Source organism: Cricetulus griseus, chromosome 7 (assembly GCF_003668045.3).
Source record: "Cricetulus griseus strain 17A/GY chromosome 7, alternate assembly CriGri-PICRH-1.0, whole genome shotgun sequence".
NCBI classification, from domain to species: domain Eukaryota; kingdom Metazoa; phylum Chordata; class Mammalia; order Rodentia; family Cricetidae; genus Cricetulus; species Cricetulus griseus.
The window spans coordinates 90,449,088-90,475,998 of record NC_048600.1 but is presented as its reverse complement, the minus strand read 5'-3'; the positions used below and the strand labels follow the sequence as shown (position 1 = coordinate 90,475,998).

At 39.0% G+C, this 26,911-nt stretch overlaps 1 protein-coding gene and 1 non-coding gene across 7 annotated transcripts; both read left to right on the top strand.

Moving 5' to 3' along the window:
* The first annotated feature begins 913 nt into the window (after positions 1-913).
* On the top strand, positions 914-26,211 carry Nsrp1 (nuclear speckle splicing regulatory protein 1). Of its 6 annotated transcripts, none has more exons than XM_035447631.1 (8): positions 1,034-1,065; positions 2,255-2,348; positions 10,795-10,866; positions 17,437-17,493; positions 21,248-21,376; positions 22,348-22,555; positions 23,332-23,440; positions 24,914-26,211. In XM_035447631.1, exons 4-8 carry the CDS (start codon positions 17,485-17,487, stop codon positions 25,914-25,916), a joined length of 1,458 nt encoding a protein of 485 aa, XP_035303522.1. In that variant the 5' UTR covers positions 1,034-1,065; positions 2,255-2,348; positions 10,795-10,866; positions 17,437-17,484; the 3' UTR covers positions 25,917-26,211. The 6 variants fall into 6 exon arrangements, with proteins under 6 accessions (XP_027282486.1, XP_035303522.1, XP_035303523.1 ...); XM_035447632.1 differs by lacking the exon at positions 1,034-1,065 and adding an exon at positions 1,379-1,530; XM_027426686.2 differs by lacking the exon at positions 1,034-1,065 and adding an exon at positions 1,574-1,726.
* Mir423 (microRNA mir-423) lies at positions 1,289-1,366 on the top strand. Its single transcript, NR_105237.1, has one exon. It is a non-coding gene; the product is annotated as a microRNA mir-423 (primary transcript).
* Positions 26,212-26,911: the final 700 nt, after the last annotated feature.

The following is a 26,911-nucleotide window of genomic DNA, read 5'->3' as shown; positions in this document are numbered from 1 at the left end:
AAAACAAAGCCATTTATACCAAAGCAGAGAAATGCCTCTTCTCTTTTGTAGTGTTGGTGTTCAAACCCAAGGCTTTGAGTAAGCTGGGTAAGCGTACCACGTTTGAAACATAAACCCAGACCTCAGGGTCACCCTAATGATACCATCCCACAAGTTCATACAACTTCCAAATATATGAGAGAAAAAAGAAAAGAGAAACAATTGTACAGACTTAACGGCCTTTCTATAACTGGTCTCTTAAACTGTTCTAGGACTAGTTTAGAATGGTGGATGCACAGGTGAAATGTGGCCTGAGTTTTTTTTTTTTTTTTTTTTTTTTTTTTTTTTTAATGCGGTGGCAAACCTGCGATGGAGTACCATCCACTCAAGAGGCTAAGACAGGAGAATATTCTGTACTACATAGCAAGATGGTCTCAAACAAAGAAGTAAAAAAGTATCAGATATGACACTGTTCCCTACGCCTAGCGGCACCACCATTATTGGTAAATTAATTTCAGTTCTCCGAAAGGGCCTGCAACTCAAGCATTCCGAAAGCTGAGGCAGGAGAACCCTGAATTCTAGGGCAGTCGGGGTTATATAGCATGACCCTGCTTGAAGAAAATAACCGGTTCTCATCGGCGTACTACTGTTTTTCGTTTTCTAATTACCCAGAGCCAGGTACCCTGAACAGCTTAGAAGGAAAACAAACAGATCCGTAGGTAGCGGGTTGGAAGCTAATTAAATTCAGATTGCTGGCTCCACCCCCACCAGGGCAGGATTCAAAAGGCGCGCGGTGGGATTTGTGATTCTATCTCCGGCGACGCGGCTCGTCCCAGGATCGCGCGTCAAGAGCCAATTTTGTCGTCCCCTCCTAGCGTCGACTTCGAGAACACTTGTCGGATCCGAAACAAACCGCGGCGGTAGGACGCTGCCTCGCATTGTCGTGCAAACATCCCCAGGACGACATCCCTCCGCCAGGCGAGTTCCAGCCACCGGAAGTGTGCGTACCCGCGTCGGCGTCAGCGTCACGTCCGCGTCAGCCACGTCCAGCGGAGACGGGAACAAGATGGCGGTCCCGGGCAGGCAGTGAGTGATGCGGGAGTTAGGGTCAGGCCGGGGAGTGAGAAGCCAGGGAGCCCGAGTCTTTAGGCTGAGGCGTCAGAGGTCGCCGGAAGTGCAGGGCCGCTGCCGTCAGGGCTAGAGGCGGGAGAAGGCGAGGAGTCCCGAGCAACATAGATTCCCCACCCCCGCCCCGTACATTTTTCCAGGATGCAAGCCCGAAGTTTGAGAAACTTGTGAGGAAATAAAGGAAGTTAGGCTGAGGGGCAGAGAGCGAGACTTTTCTATTTTCCAAAAGCTCGGTCTGAGGCCCCTCAGTCTTGCTTCCTACCCCGCGCTTGAGTTTCTCCCGGTTGGATGCGCTCAGGGGCTCTGAGAAGAGAAACTCCTGGGTCCCTTAGAGGGCCTGGTTCTCCTTGGCAGACGCTCAAGGCCTGCTTCCCGCCCTCCCTCTGGTGTTAGGAGTGTGGTGCTGAGAAGCCACAGGAAAGGGTAGGCAAATAGGAAGTGGGGTTGTACGCTGCCATGAAAAGACAAACACTGTAAACGTGCTTGAGGTGATACCTTGGGTGTGTAAACCCATCCGATGCCACGTCCCGTGGCCTCTGCAGTTTTCAAAGCCAGAAACCTCGAGAAACGGTCTGAGTTGAATCTGATGAGGATTCTCAGAGGCGCTAAGACAAAGCAAGTGAGCTCAACCGACGGTGATGGGAGCAAACCCCGTGGTGACATGCTCACAGACAAAAGCAGTTGAGCCTAATAGAATGGGAACTTGCCCGGATTTACGCTTGGGTTTCTCAGTTAATTCTCTAAAAAGTTTAAGTGGGTTTCATTATTCTAAGAACTTAGGAACTGTGTAATTACACAGTAGTGGGAAAAGATCAGATGACAGTTTAGAACATTTTGACTTTTAGCAAATTGTGTGCCTGTTGAAATTACTGTCACGTCACTATTTAAAACATTCCTGTATTCTTCGTTTACTTCTCTTCCTTAGTAAAAATAATGTTTTAGTTTGGCTCCGGTAGACAGATAATAATTACAAAATCATGACACATTAGAATTTTGAGATCTTTGCAAAGCAGCAAGTCCGTTAAGTGTTCATAGGGTGTAATGATATGTTTTGATTTGGGAAGTTCAACAGAAGAGGTAGTGGGTGTGCTATGTTTTAACATTTAAAGATAATGGCATGATTTCTATTTCAAAAACAAATATGCAGGTATGGGCTTATTTTGCCAAAGAAAACACAGCCGTTGCACCGAGTTTTGCAAAAACCATCAGTATTTGGGAATGATTCTGATGATGATGATGAGGTAAGGAAAACTTACTTTGAACTCCTGTATTTAAAAACTGCTTGTGGATTTGTGTCTTCACCTTCGCTAGTTGTCAGTACAGTGGTTTTGGAGTGTTATTTACAGACCTTTCAAAAGGACTATTTAAAGAGAGCTCTGCTGTTACTTTCTGTATGACTTAAGATGCCACCCCCTCTACCCCATACAATTAGTTACTTTTAGATAGTTTTGTACACTTTTTCCAGACACTAATAGTGATGCTACAGATTTCCTGACATGTTTCTAGGAATGAGCTAGTTTCTTAGTTTCTAATGTGTTAACTGACCTAAGATGATGATTTCTTTGTGAAATAGTTTTTGTAGTTATTTCTTGAATTTCTTTGTGCATAAATGGTTTTTGTAGTTATTCCTTCAGTGCCTTTTAAATGTAATTACTTTGTTATAATCGAGCTATTGAATAGTTACTTTTGATAAAACTGTGTGTCTGATATGAACATTTTCTATTTTTTTGTTTTGTTTTGATTTTCAAGACAGGGTTTCTCTGTGAATCCCTGGAACTGGCTCTGTAGATCAGGCTGGCTTCCAACTCACAGAGATCCTCCTGCCTCTGCCTCCTGCATGGTGGGATTAAAGGTATGTGCGCCAGCCAGTGGGTCAAGTGTGTGCTTGTCTTAACATTAAAGTCATTTATGTTTCTTAAAGATTCTTGAATCAGATTAATCTGTCACCTTGTTTGCTTTGACAAAAAAAAAAGCTTCTCTTTTAGATTTTTCTAATTATATATTAGCACAAGTAGATATTTTTTATTCTTTGCTTTTTTCTTTTTGAAAAAAATGGTTGTATTTGCCTCATGGTTTTTAAAAATTAAAGTTAAATTTACATACAAAAGGTTCAGATTTTATTAGCACAGTTTGTTTTGTGTGTTTGTTTTGAAGCAAGAGCTCCATGTGTGACAGAGTAACTGGCCTGGAATTCAGTATGTAGCTAGACTGGCTGAAAACTCACCATCATCTTGCCATGACTTTCTCTCCAAGTCCTGGGAGTCAGGGAGTTGATTAGTTCTATAGCTGTGGGGGGAACATCGTAAATAGATAAAGCTCACTAACTTACATTGACTCAGCTTATAAGTTTGAACATTATGGTAATGCAAAAGCAGCACACAGTCAGTAAAAGCATACTTGGAATGTTGGTCTCCCTGAACTAGCTGTATAGTACTCTTGTGCACACTGGGCAGTTAGTGGACTAAAGATAACAGCCATGGGATCAAGAGGGTAAATAGCCCATCTACAATATAATGTGTAGCTAAGCTATTATGTTTGGGAGGCTAAGGTATATTAAATATATTTTGTTGGTGGTGTTTTGTTTTTGTTTTGAGACTGGGTCTCACTGTATAGTCTGGCTGACCTGGAACTTAATGTGTAGACCAAGCTGGCCTCAAAGCTCTGCCTGTCTCTACCCTGTTTCCTGAGTGCTGGGTTTAAAGGCATATATTACAACACCCAGCAATAGTAAATGGTTTGTTTTCCTTAGGATATCAAGGCTTTTCGGGATTTAACCCCATTATAAATTGAAAGCCATCTGCATAGTGTTTTCATTCAGTTTAAAGTTAAGTGACAAAGACACATGTAAACACACTGAAGCAGATTGAAATTAAATTAGTAAGGATTCCTGTATACCTACTATCCTTTGATAGTCAAAATTACCCTGTGATATGTGTCTTATTTTCATCTTACAGATGAAGTTGAAATTCAAATAGGTTACGAAATTTTTCCATTACTAGTCCATAGAACTAATAAGTAAATGGCAAGATTAAGATTTGAATACAGGAGACAGCTAGAAGGTTTAGTCCATAAAGGCATGTAATGCCAACCCTGACACCTGAGCTCAGTTTCCAGGACCCACATGGTGGAGGGAGAGGACTGACTCTATTTGTCCTCTGATCTCTGTGTGCCATGATACCTGTGTGCCCCCCTCCCCCTACCCCACACACGTAAATAAATGTAATAATAAGATTTGAACACGAGTCTATCAGATTCTCAAACCTACATTTCCTTTTTTTTTTTTTTTCTTTCTTGCTCTGTTTGAATAATAGGGCTTTAAATGTTAGTGAAATATAGGCGACAAAAACCATCCATTGTGCTAAAGGAACACCAGGCAGGAATAGGCATTTAAGCAGCCTCTAAAGCTAGTTTAGATTTGAGTTTAAAAGAAAAAAGGTAAAGGTGGTGATCAAATCAGTTGAGAGAGAACAAAGAACATAATTATAAGGCATTTTTGTAGAGTAAGTGTTTAGATAAGAGAATGTTTAGAGAAGGAAAAAAATGTTGCAATGAGATTTTAGCAGGTTGAGGCCAGATTGTGGGATATCTTGCACTGTTTGTACAAAATGTCAACTTTACAATTCTAAGTAGTTTTTGAGTACTGTGTTTAGTTTACATAGTGATGCCATCCCATTTTTATCTTGTGTTTATCTTGAGAAGATAGCTCTTGAATTGTGAAGCACAGAAGGGGAAAAAATCTGAGGTTGGAGAGTCAAGAGTTTGAGGCCAGCCTGGGCTGTAGGTCCAAGAAGACCTTGTCTCAGAAGAAATGGGAGTGGGGAGGAGAGAAGAGATTCCCGTTTGTGGAGGTGACCTCTGGTCAGTTCTCCTGAGCACTGAGATTACAGATGCACAACCCCATACCCCCACTGTTTTATTAGCTCCAGGGATCAAGTTTAGGTTGTCATACTGTGTGGCAAGTACTTTTACCTGACAGGCCATCTCATTGACTTGGTTTTGCCCTTTTAAGAAAATACTAAGATACCATCTACATGCCATATACTTGTGTCTTATGCCCCCACCCCCACCCCCAGCGCTGAGGATCAAACCCAGGGCCTTGAGCTTGCTAAGCAAGCACTCTGTGAGCACTGAGCTAAATCCCCAACCCCTTCTGTTTTTATTTTTAAATTTCATTTATTTATTTATTTTGTTTGTGTATGCTCATATGTATGTCTGTGTGATTGTGTGGCCCATGTTCTTGTGTGGAGGTCAGAGGGCAACTTGTAGGAAAGGGGTCTCATCCCAGAGCCCACTTCACCTTTTTACATTGTATAGCTCATTTTAAGAGTTGTACAACCATCACTAATTTTTTTTAATAAAGATTATTTATTTATTTATTATGTATTATACATTCTGCTTCCATGTATATCTGCACACCAGAAGAGGGCACCAGATCTCATAATGGATGGTTGTGAGCCACCATGTGGTTGCTGGGAATTGAACTCTGGACCTCTGGAAGAGCAGTCGGTGGTCTTAACCTCTGAGCCATCTCTCCAGCCCGGTTGCTGGAAATTATATTAACAATTGTGGCATTATCAGAGTAGTGGCACCACTCTGCTTTCCCGTTGGTGTTATGTAGCAGTCCTAACACTCCTACATCCCCCCAACACAGTTATGAGATTAAAGGTTGTGCTACCTCACCTTTTTTTTTTTTTTTTTTAAGATTTTATTTATTATGTATACAACATTCTGCTTCCAGGAGAGGGCACCAGGTCTCATAACGGATGGCTGTGAGCCACCATGTGGTTGCTGGGAATTGAACTCAGGACCTCTGGAAGAGCAGTCAGTGCTCTTAACCTCTCTCCAGCCCCCATTACTTTTTTTATTTATTTATTTTTTTTTTTTTGGTTTTTCGAGACAGGGTTTCTCTGTGTAGCTTTGGAGCCTATCCTGGCACTCGCTCTGGAGACCAGGCTGGCCTCCAACTCACAGAGATCCGACTGTCTCTGCCTCCCGAGTGCTGAGATTAAAGGCGTGGTACCACCAACGCCCCCAGTTTTCTTTTTGAACATAGCTTTCTAGTGGTACCTCATTGTGCTTTTGATATTTCTTTGTAGACCAAGCTGAGCTTGGACTCATAGAGATCCACATACCTCTGCCTCCCAAGTGCTGGCATTAAAGGTGTGTGCCATCACTGCCTGGCTTGTATATTAAATATATAAAATAACCTGCTCAGTCATTGTTACTTATGTGTAGGTTAGTCAGTTATGCTCTTCCCTAGGGAAGACTATTTCTCCCACTCTCAACATTCTTTAGTTGCCTATAGTACTTTGTCAAGTACTGAAGTCTCCTGAACACATTAACATGTCTATTGTGTTGTTGTTTTTTTTTTTTTTTGTTTTGGTGGGTTTTTTTTGTTATTTATTTATTTATTTATTTATTTATTTATTTATTTTGAGACATGGTTTCTCTGTGTTACAGCTCTGTCCTGGAACTCGAACTCAGAGAGATCTGATTGCCTCTGCCTCCCAAGTACTGGGATTAAAGGCGTGCGCCACCACGCCTAGCTGTAAATAATTTTTTCATTCGTGAGTTGTCTTCATTTTCTTGTTAATGTGCTTTGAAGGGGAAATTTCAGTTTGAGGAAGGCATTTTTTTTTCTTCTGTTGCTAGTGCTTTGGTGCCATATATCAGAAAAACATTACATAAGTGAAGGCCACTAGGTTCACATCTATTGTGGTGTGAAGTAGTGATCCAATTTCATTCTTTTGCATGTAGCTATGGAGTTCTTCCAACACCATTTGTTGAAAAAAGACTATTTTCCATTAAATGTCTGGTGTTTCTGTGGCTTGTTTTAATACACAAGTCACTCTTTATTTTTAACCATGGAGCCTACAGAAAGCTTAGGTAGTTTATCATTCCTTTTTACGTTTAATCATCCTGGCATGCTTTGTAAACAAAGCAATATGAAACTTCACTGATGCTGTTGCTCTTTTTTTTCTGTCGTGAAACTAGGGTGGTAGCATCCGATCAAGGGTCCTCTAGAGTCAAAACTCTAGCTTTCTTCCTCCCTCTCTTCCATAACGGAACTTTGGTCATGTAGATTGTAAAAGACTTGAGAAGTCAAAAATAGGAAATGGTGAGGTGACCAGAAAACAGCAGTAGGAAGAAGGGAAGAAGTAGTGATAAATGGAGGCATATGATGGGCTTTGGGATCTAGGGGCCAAGACTACCTGGTGGGAACTGGAATTACCTAGATTCTAGAAGAATCTTAAACGAGGGTAGAGATTGTGTTTTAGGTAGGAGAAATAACCCTGGCATCCTCTTTGGTTTTTCGAGACAGGGTTTCTCTGTGGCTTTGGAGACTGTCCTGGAACTAGCTCTTGTAAACCAGACTGGTCTCGAACTCACAGAGATGTGCCTGCCTCTGCCTCCCGAGTGCTGGGATAAAAGGCGTGCACCACCACCACCTCGCTCCCTGGCATCCTCTTTACCTCCCCAGCAGCAGTTGACAGGGAATTACAGTTCAGTTCTTAACGGACAGGGTGTAAAACTGTTCCCCCAATAGCTTACTTGCCTATAAGAACATTTATCTACCTCATCCCAGTTTATCTTTGTACTGAGAAGTAAAGTAGGTTATTTAAATATTTGTGAAGTCTAAATGTTAAAACCTCTTTTTCATAACCAGCTGTTTAAACAGCCATAAAATTCTCTAAAGTACTGATGATACATAGAAACAGACTTTGTGGATCCTCAGAAGAGCATTAGATACAGCTGGAGAAAAACTACTGCAATGCAAAGCTCTTGCTTTTTAGTTAGCTTTTTTTTTTTTTTTTTTTTTCTTCATGGCTCATCAGAAACAAGATATCAAATTTTAGATCATACTTTATCTTCAGTGGTCCAGCAGAGGGGGCACTAGCACATGAGTTCTGTGGTATTGACGTGCTTATATTCTGGGCTGGTTTTGTTTGTTTATTTTTTGTGTGTAATGTGCGCGTTTATCTTGTGCCAAAGCACCTCAGAGGACAGACTGGGGTGTGGGTTCTTGTTTGCCCCCATATTTGGGGCAAGCTCTTGGTTGTTTATTGTTACATATTCTAGGCTAGCTGGCTCTCCGGCTCCCAGGAATTCTGTTTCTGCCTCCCACCTTGCAGTTAGAGCACTGGAGTTACAAGTGAGGTTGCCACATCCATCTTTGAAAGGATTCTGGAATTTGAACTCTGTCCTTAGTGCTAAGTCATTCCCTAGCCCCATGGCTAATTTTGCATAGAAAAGTGGTATTCTGGTGCTTGTATTTATGGGTTCTTGTTTTTTAACTATCTGAACTAATAAGGAATACTTAGTGGTTTGTTAGAGGAGAGAAGATAGCAAAGACAATGAGAGGTTCTTGTCCTAATGTTCTGATGTTCCGTACAGTCATCTGAGTAGGTTTTGATCATGCCATTTTCCCAGTGTGTCCTCTCTTCCAGTCCTTTGGTTACCAACCTTTTATGCCTATCTTTTAGATTATTTTAATAGCTTTTTAAATAGTTTCCTTATTGCTTTCTTTCTATGCTAATTTTAAATATGTTGTCAGTCAATCTGATCTTCACAAAGCACAAGTTAATCATTTTATAACACCTCAGTTCTTAAATTTAATTCTGTTTAATGCTTTGACCTTCAAATGCCTGTTAGCATTTTCACCTAACTCTGCGTCCATTCAAAGTATACTGCCATGTTATTAGTTCTTACAGCTCTGTTTTTCTTCATAATGAAAGTTTCGCATATATCTCTTCATGTCCATATTATAGCCATCCTTCAGAATTGAGAGCCAAAGCTACTTCCTATGAGATACTCTTTGATTTTTTTTTCCCCAGTGTACACATCCATGTGAAGATGAAAGACAGAGAAGGTGTCAAGTGCCCTTTTCTGTCACCTTCCATTTATTTCTTTTAAGACAGGGTCTCTGCCTGAACCTTGGGCTTGGGCTTTCTAAGCCAGGCTAGAAGCCAGCAAGACCCAGCAATTCTTATCCACATCCCTCAGAGCTGGGGTTTGTGGAATTGCCCAGTTTGTTATGTGAGTGTTGAGATCTGAACTCTGGTCCTCATGATTGCAGAGTTAGCTTTATTTACTACTGAGCTCTCTTCAGCCTACTAATGCAATTCTAATTACATAAACAGGTAGTTGGATCTGGCAAACAGTCTGTCACTTGCTGGCTCCTTACTGGGCTGCATGACTTCTCTGCTCCCCTCCTCTTCTTTCCTCCCCCTCTTCTCTCCACCTCTTCTGTTTTTGATGTAGCAGACTTTGAACTTGTGATCCTCCTGTCTCGGCTTTCTGAGTACTACAAATAGTATTACAAGTGGTATCACCATGCCTGATGATTCTTTTTAGCAGTACCCATGATAACAAATATGCCATGTGTCACAACATAATTCATGACTAATAGACTAAAACCATATGTTAGAAGACAGATTAAACATGAGACAGATTAAACACAAGATAAGTTAGTGAAAATTTCCCAATAATTATGAGTGCTTAAAAATTGTATTAGCCCCCAACCCCCAAAAAGGAAGCCAGGTGGTGGTGGCACACACTTTTAATCCTAGCACTCTGGAGGCAAAAGTAGGAGGATCTCTGTGAGTTCCAGGACAGTCAAAAAAAAATTGTATTAGGTGTTAGATTAAATTTCATTAGCTGTTTTCTTTTTTCCAGTATGTTACTGTCATGCATTACATTGATAAATTTTCCTAAAGTGAGACCACTTTTTTAAATACTAACATAAACCCCTCTTGGTCTTGGTATATATGCACAACTGTTTTTAAATTACAAAATGTAACATAAAATGAATCTTTTACTATTTTTAAAAATTATTTTGTGTGTATGTATGTCTGTGTACTGTTTATATGCCTAGTTCCCTGAGGAGGCCAGAAAAGGGCAACTGATCCCCTAGAATTAGAGTTATAGATGGTTTTAATCCACTGTGTGGATGCTAGAAATTGGACCTCGGTCCTCTGGAAGAGTACTCAGTGCTCTTAACCACTAAACCATCTGTCTAGCCCCCACTGTTTTTGTTTTGTTCTTTTGTAGCAGGATTTCATGTATAGTCCAAGTTGGCCTTGCACTTACCATGTAGCCTTGAATGATTCTCCTGCCTCTACCTCCTGGGTGCTTTGTTATCACACCTGGCTTCTTTCTTTTAAGTAACAGCCTTTTGGAGGGGTTGAACACCCTCCCCTTTGTGACAGCATCTTGAGGAACATTTGGTCCTCCTGCCTCTTCCTTCTGAGTGCAGGGATTATAGTTACATGGAACCATGCCCAGCCTTTGTTAGCTTTAATTTCTTTGAAGTACATTTAAACAGTTTTAAATTTTACTTAGTTGTGTGCATGTGTGCTCATGAGGTTAGAGGACAGCTTTCAGGAGTTTGATTCTCTCTACCTGGATTCTGAGAATTGAATTCAGTTTCAAGACTTGGCAGTAAGCACCTTTTAATTTCTAATATGGTAAATCTGTCTATATAGACAAAAGGTTTTGATGTCCCCAATAATTTAAGGAGTCTAAAACAGTCTTGAGAGACATTACATTCTGTTGGAGCCTTCTCAGCCTTCCTAATGCTTTGGTGATTCCCCGATCATAAAATTATTTTCATTGTTACTTCATAACTGTAATTTTGCCACTGTTATGAATCATGATGTAAATATCTGTGTTTTCCGATTGTTTTAGGTGGCCTCTGTGAAAGGGTTGTTGAACCATCAAAGAAGTCTTGACCCTTAATTTGAGAACCACTGCCCTAAGGTGTGTCTAGGCCCAGCACTTGGTGAACTTTTTACTTTAGCAGTTTGAACTTCTTGTTCTTGAAAACTGGGTTTTTTTGTTTTGTTTTGTTTTCTTTTCTTTTTTCTTTTACTTGGCAGTGTTTTACCTCCACCTTACTCAGTCCTTCTCAAATTCACATAGGACACATTTTAGGCAAGTGTTCTACTATTGAGTTAGCCACTTGTCCGGGGCAGTGGCATACTTGAGACCAGACATCTTGTCTGTCTGTGCTTCTGTATTATTTCCAATAAAGGCAGAAATGAAATCTGTTACTTGTCTTCCCAAAGAAGGCAGTATGTAAAAGTCCACATCTACATTGCTTCTTTTTGTTGTTGTTGTTGTTGTTGTTTTTGTTTTGTTTTTCCAGGCAGTGTTTCTCTATTTGCTTTGGAGCCTGTCCTGGAACTTGCTCTGTAGACCAGGCTGGCCTTGAACTCACAGATATCTGACTGCTTCCCTTCTGAATGCTGGGACTAAAGGCGTGCACCACTAATGCCCAACTTACATTGCTCCTTTTAATGTGAAATCCCCAATTAATCTGTCTTCTGCTATTCATGTTCTTGCTTCAAAATACCAACCCTTGGAGCCACTCCCACCTGTGTTTTGCACACAGTCTCTGTGGGTAGTTTGGTTCCTTGCCTTCTGTCTTTGAGTTTCAAGTATAGAGGGTAACTCTTAACTTTTCACCACAGTTGTGGATTTCCTGGTCATTTCTAGAGATCATGAGGAAGACAAGGCTGCAGCTTGTATTAATTTGCAGTTTGTAGCAAAGTTTGAACTTTACTTTCTTAGCTTGGTATTGTAAATGATTGTTTCATTTCTCTTAGTCTCAGTTTACCATGCTGCACACCTGTAATCCCAACAAGACAGAGGCCAAGGTAGAGGGAGCCTAGGTTAAAGGCCAGCCTTCAATATACTGCAAAACCTTGTCTCCAAAGCCTGACCCCGTGATATTTGCTATTTAAAGTTTGTGTTAAAGATGAAAATAGTTTATCTGCAGTGCCTAGCTTGGTGCTTGACATATGGTAAAAGTGCAGTGAGTTGTGTGTGTGTTACTACGGAAGGACGGACCCTTTCTGTATACAGTCATTACCATCATTAATCACTAGTTGTATGGGCTGGCTACATCCCACTAGGTGTTTGGTAATTTAGTAGCCTTGCTTTTTTGTAGCCTTTTAATTTTAATTTCCAGTTTGTAGCTATTAGCTAGGAGACATTATATTAGAAATCTTTCACAAGTAAGTCACTAATATTCATAGTTGCTTTTTGGAACTAGTATTTTATTGGGTTTATGTACAAGCTCATTGCCTCTTTCTCACTTATCCTATTTAACTGACAAATTTAATTAGAAGCCAGTAAAATTTTTACCTCTAAATTTGCAGAGTTAAATAACAAAATTAGTTTTTTATTTGTCTAAAACTGTATACATCTTCATATACTATACTGACAGGCTTTGATATTGCTTATTTCAGCTTTACCATAAAAATTATTTTTGCAAAGCTTTTCCTTTATTTTTATGACATGTCTCAGTGTTTATAGTCAGACAAAAAGTAATAATCCCATATTTCACTCTTGGACTTATCAAAAGCTCAAAATAAAATAGATCAAATCACTTTCTGAAACAAAATTACTTTATTAGTTTAGTAATAATTTGAGGTTACTTTAAAGATAAGAAGCAGCATTTGGGAGGAGATTCATTTCCTGCCTCCCAGCTTTATCTGCAAGAACTACAATCTTTAGTGTCAAGAGACTGTGTATTTATAACAGAACTCTAATAAAGTCTGTCCTGGGCACACTGCACACCTGACTTGGTCATTGCTATTATCTATGGGGTCCTAAACTATTTCTTGTCTTTAAAAAGAGAAATACATTGCCAAGTGTATTTTATTAAAATTGAGCTCACACAGGAAGGATAATAAGACCTTTGACTCTTCTGAGTGTGCTAGCTGTTGCCATCATGGTTTATATTGGTGCTTTTGAAAACAAGTTTATATTTCTAACTGAAAAAACATACAGAATTTTTATTTTATTGGTAAGTTAAAGAAAGTTGGAAGAGATACCTTTCTGCATACATGTTTTCATTAAACTTATAAATACTTGTTTTTCTGTCGCTAATTTTGGCTGATATAGTGAGACATAGAAAATATGTTCTGATTTTTTTTTCCTTTAATCAGGTTCTTACACTTTATGTGTTAGAGAACTGTACTGTTTTCATTATGAGCAATCCAAAACTGACCTTATATGTTTCCGTTATGCTGCTCATGGCTTTTTATCTCAGAGCAATTTTCATACAAAGCAGGTAAGGTAGTAATTTCAGAACTGCATCCTTTGTGACATTAGCACATGCAGTGTGTAGAAACTTCTGTGTGATAGTGCTTCAACAAAGGCAAGAGCCATTACACACACAGAAGACTTCTTCTGAGTGGTTTCTGACAACTGTCATTTCAAGGCACACTAAATCATTATCCTGCATGACTCTTGTCCTGAGCTATCTATTAGTTCACTATATACCACATCCCTTATCCTCTCTTGCTTTCCTTTTTAAACATACCATGTTGTGATTGATAAATAATATATTATTTTTGTCTAGGTAGGTTTTTTGTTTGTTGTTTGTTTTGAGACAGGGTTTCTCTGTGTAACCCTAAAACTAAGGCTGCCTTTGAACTCAGAGATCCACCTGCCTCTGCCCCCCAACTGCTGGGATTAAAGGTGTGCACTACCATGTCTAGCTGGTGGTTTTTAAATTTTATTTCACTTGTATTAGAGAGTGAACCCAGGACCTCATGCATGTTAGGTAAGTCTTCTATCACTTAGCCATATCCCAAACACCCATGTAGTATTTGAGAGTTTGAAGTATAGATCTTATTTTCAGTTAACACCATATCTAACTACAAATATATATATATTGTGTTGAGGCCAGAAGTAGATGTCAGGAATCATCCTGGTTACTTTTATGCCCTATTCATTCAGCCAGTTTCCTCTGTGGATCCCCTGCCTCTGCCTTCTGAAGCTGGAATTTATAGGTGGGCCACACACCCATCCAGCATGCATTTGAGTTCTGAACTCCAGTACTGACACTTTAACTCCTGAGTCATTTCCCTTGTCCCTTTTTTTTTTTTTTTCAGTGTGCCAGACCATGCTAGGCATGGTAGCACATGCCTGTAACTTCAGCATTTAAGAGACTGAGGCAGGAATAATGGAATAATACAAATTTGAGGCCAGCCTGGGCCCCACAGGGAGGATCTATCTAAGAATTAAAATGTTAAAAGGTGGGGGAAAGCATTAAAGTAGATAAAAATTATATGGTGGCTATTTAAAGTAAGGTGAGTATTGGTTATCACAATCAAGTGAATGAGATAAGCCAATGATAAAGTAATGGGCCAGTGCTTAGGAATATTGGTTGCAGGGAAACCGCAATTCTTCAGAAGAACAGAATTAAAGACGTAATTCAGAAATAGAAGTCAGAGCCAGAACATGTAAAGTCAAGTTAATAGGATGTAAAATCAGAAGTATAATCTACAAATAAGAGACAAATTATAGTATAGCAGCTGAATCTAAACATTGTAAATAAGTTAAATTATGTCTAGAATGAAGACATACTGCAGTTTAAGACTGATTTTTTTTTTTTTAAGAACAGAAAGCAGGTAACCAAAAATAGGTGAATCTAGAGTGTGTAGCCAGAAATAGGTCAAAGTCAAGTGTGTGTACAACAGCATGAACAAAAGAAGCAAAGCTGTGCACAAAATAGGAGCTCATACAGAATTCCTCACAAGGAAAGCCAGTTATTTCTATTCCTGAGAATAGAAATACTGAGAATAGTGGAAAATGGCCCTAGTCCTAACAAAGCACTTCTAATATATTCTGGGAAAAAATGCATATTTAATGAGACAGGGTTTCCCTATATAGTTCTGTCTGGCCTGGGACTCCCTATGTGGCCTACACTGGCCTTGAACACACAGAGATCTGCCTGCCTCTGCTTTTCCAGTGCTAGAGCTTAGATTAAAGGTGGACAGTTTCTGGAATTTTAATTGGATAATTTCTGAAATTTTAGTTTCTTAGGAGTGACTCACTATATATTCATTTTCATGTTATAAACATCTATTTGAGCAGAGATGTTTTATTAGGTGTCTAAGTGTCTATTTACTGGCAGTAGTGCCCAGAATGGTGTCTTCTACACAACAAGATCCTCAAATGATGGTTTAAAAGTGTTAAAATAATTAAGCCATTTTTAAATTTAAGTTGAAGTATTAATTCTCTACATCTGAAATATTACGATATTTAATAAATTTGTGTGCTTGACCTGTTCCTGCACTCAGAAATCTGAACAATTTTAAGCCAAAATTTCTTCCTCTTTTTTTTATAGATAAGGACAGTTGGCTTTGTCTTCAGTCTGAGCTCATAATAAAAATCTCACACATTCTTCACAACTCTTAAGCAGAGTTTATGACTGGGAAAAAATTAATATAAATAGTGGCTTAGTGTCCTCAAGTTTTTTCAGATTGTTACACAGCCTCTTGGTGAAAGCAAGCCAGCTGCTTCTCTCACGAATCATCCCAGCCCAGGAGGCAGATCAACTAACTAGTGACCAAAAAGTCTCCCCTATAGACCAGATCTCACTAAGCTCAATGTAGCAAACATTGGGTTGATTGAATCACTTTTATTCTCCAAGAATAAAATGACCATACTTGACTACGTCTTTTTTAGCTTTTTTGAGATGGGATTTCTCTGTGTAACTTTGTAGACCAGGCTGGCCTTGAACTCATAGAGATTCACCTGCCTCTGCCTCCCAAGTGCTGGGACTAAAGGTGTGCACCACCACCGCCAACATCATCTTTTGTCTTTAGCCCTTAGAATTGTGTGATGGATACCTATAGGTGGTAATTTTTTATTTGAAACTTAAACAGACAAAACCCTACTTACTTAGGTGCTATCTAAAGTGTCGGTTGGTGAATTAAAACATTTGCAAGGTTTCAGGTTCTGTAGGCTTCTTTCCTTAAGATTTTTGGCAGAAAATGTATTTTTAAGTATCTTTATGGATTTTTTTTCACTTTTAGGATGATTCAAATGTTTATATTTCTTCTTGCTTATAATTATAAACTCTTTAAATTTTTTCTTAGAGAATAATTTTTGTCTTCCTAAATTTAAAATGAATGGTAATCTATGGTTCAACAAAAAGGTACCTGTTAATTTCTTTTCTTTATTTTCTTTATTTCTTTTCTTTTCTTTTCTTTTCTTCTTTTTAAACAAAAGAATAGCAGTACCAGTAATGAATTTTCTTTTTTTTTTTTTTTTTGGTTTTTTGAGACAGGGTTTCTCTGTGTAGCTTTGGAGCCTAACCTGGCATTCGCTCCGTAGACCAGGCTGGCCTCGAATTCCACCTGCCTCTGCCTCCCGAGTGCTGGGATTAAATGCATGTTCCACCAACGCCCGGCTAAAGTTTCATTTTAGATTTACTATGAAGTGGTCTTAGGCAAAATCAGAATTGTTTGTATACTAATTTAAGTGTTGACAATAGTTATATATCATGGTTTTGTTTTCTCTATATATAAAATCCATTTTTTCCCTTAATAAGTTTATTGTTCCTGTCTCTGATTTATGGAAGATAAAAATCCATTTGCACTAATTAGAAAGATAGACATAAAATACATTGGCAGTATATATTATTCCTATAAATGTTTTAAATTGATAATCTGACAGGATTTAGGAGGCAGGGTCAGGCAGAGCTATGTGAGTTCAAGGCCAGCTTGGTCTACATGGCAAGATTCAGGCTAACCATGGCTACAGTAGTGAGACTCTGTCTCAAAAAGACAAACAAAAATTTTTATTGAAAGTGTTGCTTACCTGGGAGATCTGGATTCAGTGACCAATGCATTTGGCTATACTTTGGTAGTGTTTTAACATGCTAGTTCCATTCTCTTTGGCTGAATACCCAATAATAGGATTACTGGATTACATTGTAGTTAACCCTGTTTCCCCAAGTGACTTCCTGGCAGGGCTCTCTGTTCTGTATATCCTTGCAGCACTTGTCTTTTAGATAGTAGCTATTTCAGCTGGATTGCAGCAGTATCTTGTAGCTTCAGTTCATACTTTCTATTTGTAATGCTAAGTGTGTTTCTGTTTTTTGTGGTTTTTTTTTTTTTTTGAGACAGGTTTCTCTGGGTAACAGCTCTGGCTGTCCTGGAACTCACTTTATATAGACCAGGCTTGTCTCAAAATCACAGAGATCCACCTATGTCTATAGCTCATTATTCTGTATTACCCACTTCAGATGTATAGTGTACAAAATTCACAACCAGCTTTGTGTGTGTGTGTGTGTGTGTGTGTGTGTGTGTGTGTGTGTGTGTGTGTGTGTGTGTGTCTTAGAGTCTGTTCTGATGCATTACAATGGAAATTAATTTGTCTCCTGACATTTAGGGGGAAAGACCCTGTTGTTAACTTAATTAGTACTACCTTTTTATTTTTAATTCTTAAGTAAGAAACCATTTGCTGATCAGAATACTGGGAAAGGAATTTAAATTAGGTAAACAATGACATTTTTCTGTCTTGCAGACCTCCGTGAGTGAAAGCCTTCAGAGGGAAGCTGCTAAGAAACAGGCCATGAAACAGGTAGGGATGAAAGACGGAAATGCATTTTACCAAGTGTTTTGGTACCTAGTACTAGTACTGAGAGGAGAATAGAATAAATGTGTGTAATGAAGTTATTTTATTTCTTAAAATTTATTAAGTGTTTCTCAATTTATATATTTCGCAGACTTTCTTTATAAACTTTAAAAGGAAGACATAATTAATTCTATATTACAGCCTTGCTTTTGACTGACTCAGGAGTCTGGTAATAGGTTGTTTAGGTTGCTGGAATTTGTTTTCTTTATTGAATTTTGCTTGGAACTTTAGCAAAACTTAAGCTTGGAACAGAAGAAAATGTCTAGCCATAGACAAAGTGATTGCACAATTACTTCAAATTCATCTGCCAGAAAGGGGGAATGGTCAGGTCCTATTTGACAATGGTTTTGTTAGAAGCACTCTGGTGGCTCTAAGCACTGCTTCCCAGGCATCCATTATCTTTTAAAGTTCTGAGAATTCACCTGTGCTTCTGACTAAGAAAGTATCACTTGCCCCTTTTGTCGACACAACTAGATCTGAAAATGTACTGATTTCTGCTTTTAGAATACCATTATCTTGGATTTTGATGGTCCAAAGTATAATGCGGTGAACAAAGTTGAGAGAGAGAGCTACCCTAGTGCACCCTTCTCACCTGCCGCTGCTGTGTTTTCCCCGCCGTGACTGCCTCTGCTTCTTCGTGTCCCCACTTTCACCTCTGCTGCTTTAATTCCAAACTAACTTTTATCATGAAGTTTGGTAGCATTTACCAAATTGTAAAGAAAATATGAACTAGGAAATGGATGATACTTTGATAGTCTTTTTTTCCTTATTTATTTGGACCTGAGTTATACAGAACTGATGGTGAAATTTTGTCCTTTACCTATTTCACTAGAAAAAATACTGTGTGTCATTGTTAAATACAGCATTTTAGTGTAATTATCTAAATTGAAATAAGTCTAATGCTAAGATTATTACCCTTAGCTTGAATAGCTTGAATTGCCCTTGCATGTGTGAGGGTCAGGAGTTGGTTCTCTCCCTCACTTTCTTAGGGAGAGAACTCTTTATTTCTAGTTTCTGCCAATGTGTTTTCCTGTGTCTGCCTCCCACCGTGCTGCAGCAGTGCTGGGATTACAGATGTGCACCACCACATCCCTGTCCATGGTGCCAGGGTTTGAACGTGGGGGTCAGTTTTGCTCAAGGGCTTTTAGCTGCTGAGCCATTTCTCCTGTCCTGCGTTGTGTTTGTTTGTCTTAGTATATTTATTTAGAAATAATGTCTTGCCTATCACCTAGCCTGGCCTAGAATTTTTAATGCCCCTGCCTCAACCTCCCAAGTGCTGGGATAATAGGTGTATACCACCATGCATTGCTTCATACTACTTTTTCCAGGTTTATTTTATTATTGTTTGTTTGGTTTGGTTTTGGTTTTTTTGTTATTTTAGTTATTACGTCTGTTTTTAAATTTTAGGTTGGGAGTATGACATGGTATATGTGAGTAGGTCAGAAGCTAGCTTCCAGGACTGCTCTCTCCAGTCATCATAGTTGGTCAGGCTAGGTGTCACTGAGCCCTCTCACCAGCTCCTTTTCAGAGATTTTTTTGTTGGTACTATTTTTATCAGTAATTTACCAGCTTTTTTTCAAGTTTAAGTTCTTGGAATTAATTACAGTGAAATTTTAATTAAAAGCCCTACAAAAATGCATCCCAGTGTTAAAATATTGTAGCCATTTTCAGGACTTGACTGTCATTGTCCTCAGGACTTGTAATATGGCATCTCTCTAGCCCCCAGCCCTCACTGCCCCCCATATAATTTTTGTTGTTATTGTTTTGGTTTTTGAGACAGAGTTTCTCTGTGTAGCTTTGGAGCCTCTCCTGGAACTCTCTGTAGACCAGGCTAGTCTCGAATTCACAGAGATTTGCTTGTCTCTGTCTCCTGAGTACTGGCAGTAAAGGTATGCGCCACCACTGCCCAGCCCTGATATAATTCTTTAAAGGCATATATTTACCTCAGAGTACTCCTATCTTTTGTTGTTTTTGAGAGACAGGGTCTTTCTATAGCCCTGGCTGACCTGAAGCTCACTATGTAGCCAGCCCTGTTCTTGAACCCCTAAACCTTTTGCCTCCACCTCCCAAGCACTGTGATTACATGTGCCACCACTTCCAGATGTTGTGTTGTTGGTATTGGAAGTGACTATGTAGTATTTCTTAGATGCCATTTTTCCCTCTTTGGATTCTCCCAGCTAGTTTGTGGAGAGAGCAACAGTTCACTATCATTCAGTTTCTGAATATTGAGAAGTCCAGGATGTGGGATTCTTGGTATTTTTAACAATAATCCAGATAAAATTTATTTATATATGCATTATTCTAGACTCTGAAGGTTTAGTATAGAAACGTATGACAGACTGAGGGAGGGTGTAGCTCAGTGGTAATAGATTTGTTTGCCATGTGTATGGTCTTGGGGTTCAATCCTTAGTGCCGCAAAGAAACTTAAAGATAACCAGGTGGATTCTTTTGAATAATTATATCACCCTTTCTTAAAAAGGACCCTTTTAACATCTATATTAAACAAGTCATATAGCAGTTCAAGAAAAATATGTACAGCTCCACATTTCAGAAGCTAATGAGTTGAATCAAAAAATTACAGTTGTGGAACAGTAAAAAGGTGGTAACATTAAACATACTATTAGGAGTTCAGGGGCTGGAGAGATAGGTTGGCAGTTCAGAGTACTCTTGCAGAAGACCAGGGTCAGGTCCAACACCCACCTGGAAGCTCACAACCACATGTTCATTACTGTTCCAGGGGATTGGGCTCCCTCTTGTGCCCTCCTGGGCAGTAGAGTCAAATACTGCCATGTACCGTGTTTTATCAGACTCAAACACAATGTTGATAGTTAAATTTCCCAGAGATGGCCTCATTTGAGAGGTAGAGGGTTGAGCTAGCTCTGAAACTTGTAGTAAATTTCTTTTTTAAAAAAATTTATTTCATATGTATAAGTTTCACATGTATGTATGTATGTACTATGTATATATCTATCCATGTATGTGCACTTGTGTGACTGATGTCTTCAGAAGCCAGACCATCAGATCTTCTGAACTGGAGTTAATGTACAGTTGTGAACCAACATTGGCATATGCTGGGAATTTAACCGAGGTCCCTACAAGAGTAGCCAGTGCTCTTAACCCCTGAGCTGTCTTTCTAGCCTCTAGATAAGATTTTGATATGCCATAAAAGGAAGAGAAAGATAGAAACATGATAAAAGCAGAGGACATTATATGATTGATAATGTAAAAATTAATAATATGGCTCCCATTTAATGCTGTGTTTGGATTTTTTAATGTTAGGAACTTTAATGTTTTTCAATTTATTAGGAAACCTATTAAACATAACATAAAAAGCCAGGTCTATGTGTTGCTCAGTCATCCTTATGACTTTTGAAATTTTTGATGTGCAAAATTGTATATAATTGAAAATGTCTTAGTGTTTGAGCACTTACTCCCTGTGTTATCACAACTTGACAGATATAATAATCATTCTTCTAGGTGAGGAAAATTAAAGCACACAAATTGCTCAGAGCCAGTGGAGCCAGGGTTTAAACCCAGATGGTCTGCTGTAGAGTTCACATTCATGTCCCATCTTGTACAGTTTCTAAGACACATTTCTAATGTATGAACCTTTCTGGAAAAAAAAAAAAAAAAAAAGACTTCTTTTTTAGTGGTATCTGTTGGCTGGTGCATATTTTTTAAACCTTTACCTTTTTTAAAGACCAAACTGGAGATTCAGAAAGCCCTTGCAGAAGATTCCACTGTGTATGAGTATGACAGCATCTATGATGAAATGCAGAAAAAGAAGGAAGAAAGTAATCCCAAGCTGCTGCTGGGAAAAGACCGGAAGGTTAGTAGCTGAAATACAACTTTCTTTGATTTTGGCCTTGTTTTTTTCTTTGTTTTTGGTTTTGGCTTTTTGGTATTATTTTGAAAGTGACTTAAGTAAAAAATAAAATTAGTTATTGCAATGAGTTCTTGGTTCTAAATTATAGATTTGAGTTTTAGAATCTAGGCCCTAGCAGATGTAAAGTGAATTATTCAGTATTTTGATTTTTTTTTTTTACCTTGCAATCTTTGCGAATAATTTTTTGAAAATTTTTCTTTAACAATTCTGTATACTAGATTTAAACTGCTTCTGGTTTGTTTTCTGATTCATTCATTTGTTGAATTAAGACTATCAAGTAGCCAGGCATGGTGGAACACACTTTAAATCCCAATACTTGAGAGGCAGAGGCAGGTGGGCATGAGTTCAAGGACAGCTGGGATTACATGGTAAGACCCTGTTTCAAAAAATAATCTTTTAGAACCAGGCATGGTGGCATATGCCCTTGGGAGACTAAGGCAGGAGAGTCCAAAGATAAGAACCATCCTTGGATATATAGAAAGTTCAAGGCCAACTTGGACTGTGTTATGTACTATCTCAATAAAACAAAGTAAAAAGAAAACTAGGAGCTAGGAACTAAACATGATGGCACTGAGGAAGATAGGCAACGGTATTGCCAAGAATCTGAGGCCAGTCTGGTCTATGCACCTCGTGGGAGCAAGTTTCTCTAGCTCTCATCTACCTTAAACCAGGTATTAGACTGAGCTGACCTTGAAGTTGGTGTGACTATCCTGCCTTTGACTCCCACAGGCTAGGATTATAAGTGTGTGCTACTGTTCCCTCTGCTACACTTCAATTCATAGTAGAAACCATTTCAGTAGTAGTTTTGCTAGCAAATTTATTCTGAGTTTTATATAGACACACTGTTTAAATTTAATATTTCTATATTAACGGGTGTCATTTTGTTTCCTCTTTTTAAAATTTTTTTTCTCTAGCCCAAATATATCCACAACTTACTAAAAGCAGTGGAGATCAGAAAAAAGGAACAGGAAAAAAGAATGGAAAAGAAAATACAGAGAGAACGAGAGATGGAAAAGGGAGAATTTGATGACAAAGAGGCATTTGTAACATCTGCTTATAAAAAAAAACTAGAAGAAAGAGCTGAAGAGGAGGAAAGAGAAAAGAAGGCGGCTGCCCTGGAAGGTAAAAGGAGGAAGGTACGGCAGCAGATTGCTGCCCGAGCCATTTGCTCTGTCGCCAGACAACAGTGTATGGTGGTAGAGGCAGGGTTACATCAAAAACACAGCTGAACTCTTAAGTGACCGTTAGTCCTTTGGGGCTTTTCATTTAGTTCTTATTTTATTACTTTAACTGTGATAATTACAAGCCATTGTCTTAGAAATTCCAAATGTAAAAACATGTATAATGCATAACAACATTACATTTACCAGAAGCATAAATAAACTTTAAACTCTAATTCCATATTCTAAATGAGAAAATGTTTAACAGTAGTCAAGGAATATTAACTGGGCAGTTAGAAAAAGAATATCATTAATAATCAGGGGCTACGGAATATCTTAGCCATTGAATTGAGTGCTTCTCAAGGCCAAACTATGATATGTACTTATCAGTAATTTAATTGGCAAATGCTCTTCAATTTTAAGTGAAAGAAAAGTAAATCTGTAAGGTTGTATCTGGGCCAGGGAGATGGTTCAGCAGGTATAGGAGCTTGCCACCAAACCAGACAACCTGAGTTTGATTCCTTGGGCCTGCAGGATGGCAAGAGAGTACCAGCTCCCACAGGCTATCCAGTGGCCTCCACATGCTTGTGCATAGACACACCAGTCAGTTAAAAGCACTGAACCTGGGCTAGAGGATGTTACTCATCTTTGTATGGCATATTTTCTGCATGTGTGAAATGAAGCTGTGCTCTGCTTTGCTGAATCTGTAATCTCAGTTTGTCTTTGCTTCCCCTCCAGCACGACTGGATGTGACCAAGCAGAAAGATCTTAGTGGATTTTATAGGCACCTGTTAAATCAAGCCGTTGGTGAAGAAGCAGTTCCTAAGTCCAGCTTCCGTGAAGCCAGGTAAGAGGCGGCAAGTGAAATGTTTAGAAGAAAGATAGCCTTGACAGTCAGTGGTTATGCAATTTGGGAGTCATTTTAAACTGTTGAGTAGAAGGCTACAGCATTGGGTATTTATTGTGTTGTCAGTCAACAAAACCTAATTGGGTGAGTGAGTTTACAGTTTCCTAACTTAAAAACCTAAAGATTCAGGTCGGTGTGATTTTTATTCTACAGCTCACCAAAAAATTATTATTTTATATTAAAACATTTTAGTGTATAAAATTTCTGAATATTTAAGTGCTTGATGGGTCTTTTATATATAGCCTTAAAGGAAGAACCAAACAAAACTACAAACATAGCTCTGGTGCTTGAGAATAATTACTGCAAGAAGTAAGGAGAGATTGGTAAAGGGTTGGGTCACACAGCCTGTGCTTCTACATGATCATCAGATAGCATGTGATACAAAAGTGGCTTATCTTCTTGAGGGGAACCCAGCCTCTATAAATGTCATAGTCACAAATAAGAGCCTAAAGCTGTCCTGTGTAATATCAGCAGGAGCCATAGGTTGGGTGTTCAGGTAACTTAAAAGTAAATAAAATCTAAAATTTTAATCTTAATTCTACATTGCAAGTATTATGTTGCCATTTTTGGCTAATGACTGCCATACCAAACAGCTCAAATGTAGTTATTACCATTTCTTTAGACATTTTCTTTATCCATCTCTGATCTGGTAAAAGCGAAGGATTAGAAGACGCTTACATAAAATTTTAAAGTATTATAGGAATGCTAAGCTAATTGTGTCATGTGTACAGTACAGCTAAATGTAAAGGAGAATTTGCAGAGGACATGGATATTTTAGAACACTTGACTAGCATGCTTAACTCCAGCCAGTCCTCCAACACTAGGAACAAGCAATCATGTATGAGTGTTATCAATGAGTTAATCACCCAGCTGGAAAAATGTAGTCATATAAATAATTTTAGGGTTGCTGATGGCAGCAGCCAGGAAGGTTGAGCAGTTTCTTTTCTGTTGTGATAGGCACTGAGACACTGTATCAGGGTCACGATGCCTTTCTAATCTTGGAAAAGTTTAATTAGTAATGTTTAGAATTAGGTTTGGTACTGTTAGGACTTTAAAGAACAAAATGAAAGAACTTCATGTTGTGAAAATAGAACTTAGATCCATGGCATACTTTTCCTAATTATTCTTTGTCTAGAACTAGAAAGAAAAATGAGACCTTGTACAGACCCTTTCCTAAAGGTTCTGGTAACCTAAGAGAGAAGGACTGTGTTCTTTATTTTACTACTATCAGCATTAAAATGCTCGAAGCTGTTTGAAAGTACTAATTGGAAAGATAAGTAGACAATGATCAGAAGGACATATTTAGTTGTATTGAGTAAAGCGTTGAGAAAATTCACATGAGCGTTCCTTTGTTTTCCACAACTAATAAAGTAGTTTTTTCTATGTATATGATTTTTTTTTTTTCTTTTACAGGACTGGAATAAAAGAAGAGAAGCCTAGGGGTTACTCTGATGAAGCAAATTCAGAGGACAGACTGCAGCAGAACTGCCTTCTCCAAGCTGGTGGAGAGGGGAAAAACCCCGATGCTGACAGTGATTTTGACACTAAGAGCAGTGAGGATGATGAAAGGGAAGAAAATAAAGTCAGCCACAGAAGGGAAGAAGAGACTAAGAAGTACCCCAGGCATCACAAGAATCGGACCCACTCTCGATCCTCTAGTGAAGAAAGAGGACATGGTGCTAAGCACCATTCCAGAAGTCCCAAGTCAAGAGGACACGACCAAAAGGGAGGTCAGCACCAGAACAGGCAGGCCAGAGAGCAGGAGAGCTGTCAGATGGACCACAGCCACCGGAAAGAAAAGAGTTCTCACAGGCACAGAGAAATCGATCACAAAGATCACTACCGGAAGAGGCATGAGCAAGAAGATAATGTGAGGGGGCGAGAGCAGAGAGAAAGGCAGGACAGAGAATGGAAAAGGGAGAAATACTCCTCCAGAGAACAAGACAAAAGCAGACAGTGGAATGACCACGACCACGACCAATACAATGAGAAAGAAAAGAAAAGCAAAGAGAAAGAAGAACATATGAAAGGAAGAAAGGAAAGATATGAAAACAACGGGAGATACAGAGAGATGGAAAAACAAGAAAGAAATCGAGACAGAAGGGAAAGCAGCCCAAGATCTAGACCAAAGGATGAGTTTCTTGACCAGGAAAGATCCAACAAAGTAAGAAACATGGAAAAGGACAATGGGGACCAAGAGAAGCCCTCTCGTTCTGAAACATCACTAGCAACAAAACATAGACTGGCAGAGGAAAGGCAGGAGAAGGGCAATGAGCAATCGAAGCCCCCCGAGGCCTTGAGCAAGTTTGCAAAGCGGAGCAATGAGGAAACTGTGATGTCAGCGAGAGACAGGTACCTGGCCAGGCAGATGGCGCGGATTAATGCAAAGACTTACATTGAGAAAGAGGAGGACTAATGACTGCCAGGATCTCGAGTTCCTTGGAAGCATAGAACACTGTGAACCCTGGAACTTGCTTTAAGAAAGCAACTGGGTTTGTGAACAGTGACTGGAGGGTGTTTCTTAAAGTGTATTTTCAAAATTTGTGAACTCAAAAGTCAGTGCTTGTCGGGACTTGTGAGATAGTTAATCTGTATTAATTTGTTGGTTGTACTCAAGAATCATACAGTGTTAAATCTTCCTGTAGATTCTTTGTGAAGAAAATTGGCTTCATTATAACCATTAAAAATAACTAATAATGTTGCTTTTGAGATTTTTTGGTTTTGTGTTTATTTATTTTACCCAAATGGGTGTTTTGCTTGCATGTGAGTCAGTGCACCAAGTGGGTGCCTAGTACCCACAGAGAAGGCCAGAAGAAAGCATGAGATCCCCTGGAACTGAAGTTACAGATGCCTGTGATCCACCATGTGAGTTCTGGGCATTGAACTTGGGTCCTCTGGAAGAGCAACAGGTGCTCTGAAATACTGAGCCATCTCTCCAGCTCAGAGGTTTTTGATTTTTATTATGTCCTGCTTTTGTTTGAGGGGTTGGATTTTGGGGTGGGGAGGGGTCGTTATTATTGAGATGAGGTCCCACTCTTGTTGCCCAACCTGCTTTGGAACTCCTGTACTCAGGTGATTCTCCTGTCCCAGCCTCCCGAGTGCTAGAACTATAGGTACATGACTGACCCCATGTCCAGTTTGTCATGTTTCTCTTGTGGCAGAAACTTATTTTGTAAATACTGCCTTTTAAGTTAAAATACATGAATTTTGGAAGTAGGAAAAAAATGGTATATGTTCTGAAATTTGTTTTGAAATACAACATATAGATCATGCATGTTGTCTAAATAACTTTTTGATCCACACCATACTTGGCTTAAATAAAAATAAAGATAGTGATGTACTCCTGCATTTAATTTACCTTTTACTTTATTGTAAAAGTAATTTCCAGGTTAGGGACAAGGCTCAGTAATA

Bases quoted from the DNA above. Each gene is read 5' to 3' on its own strand.
- Nsrp1 (XM_027426685.2), top strand. From the start codon at position 1,046: ATGGCGGTCCCGGGCAGGCA. The intron at 17,494-21,247 runs GTAGGGATGAAA...CCTTTTTTAAAG, and splicing joins AGAAACAGGCCATGAAACAG to ACCAAACTGGAGATTCAGAA. The intron at 23,441-24,913 runs GTAAGAGGCGGC...TTTCTTTTACAG, and splicing joins TCCAGCTTCCGTGAAGCCAG to GACTGGAATAAAAGAAGAGA.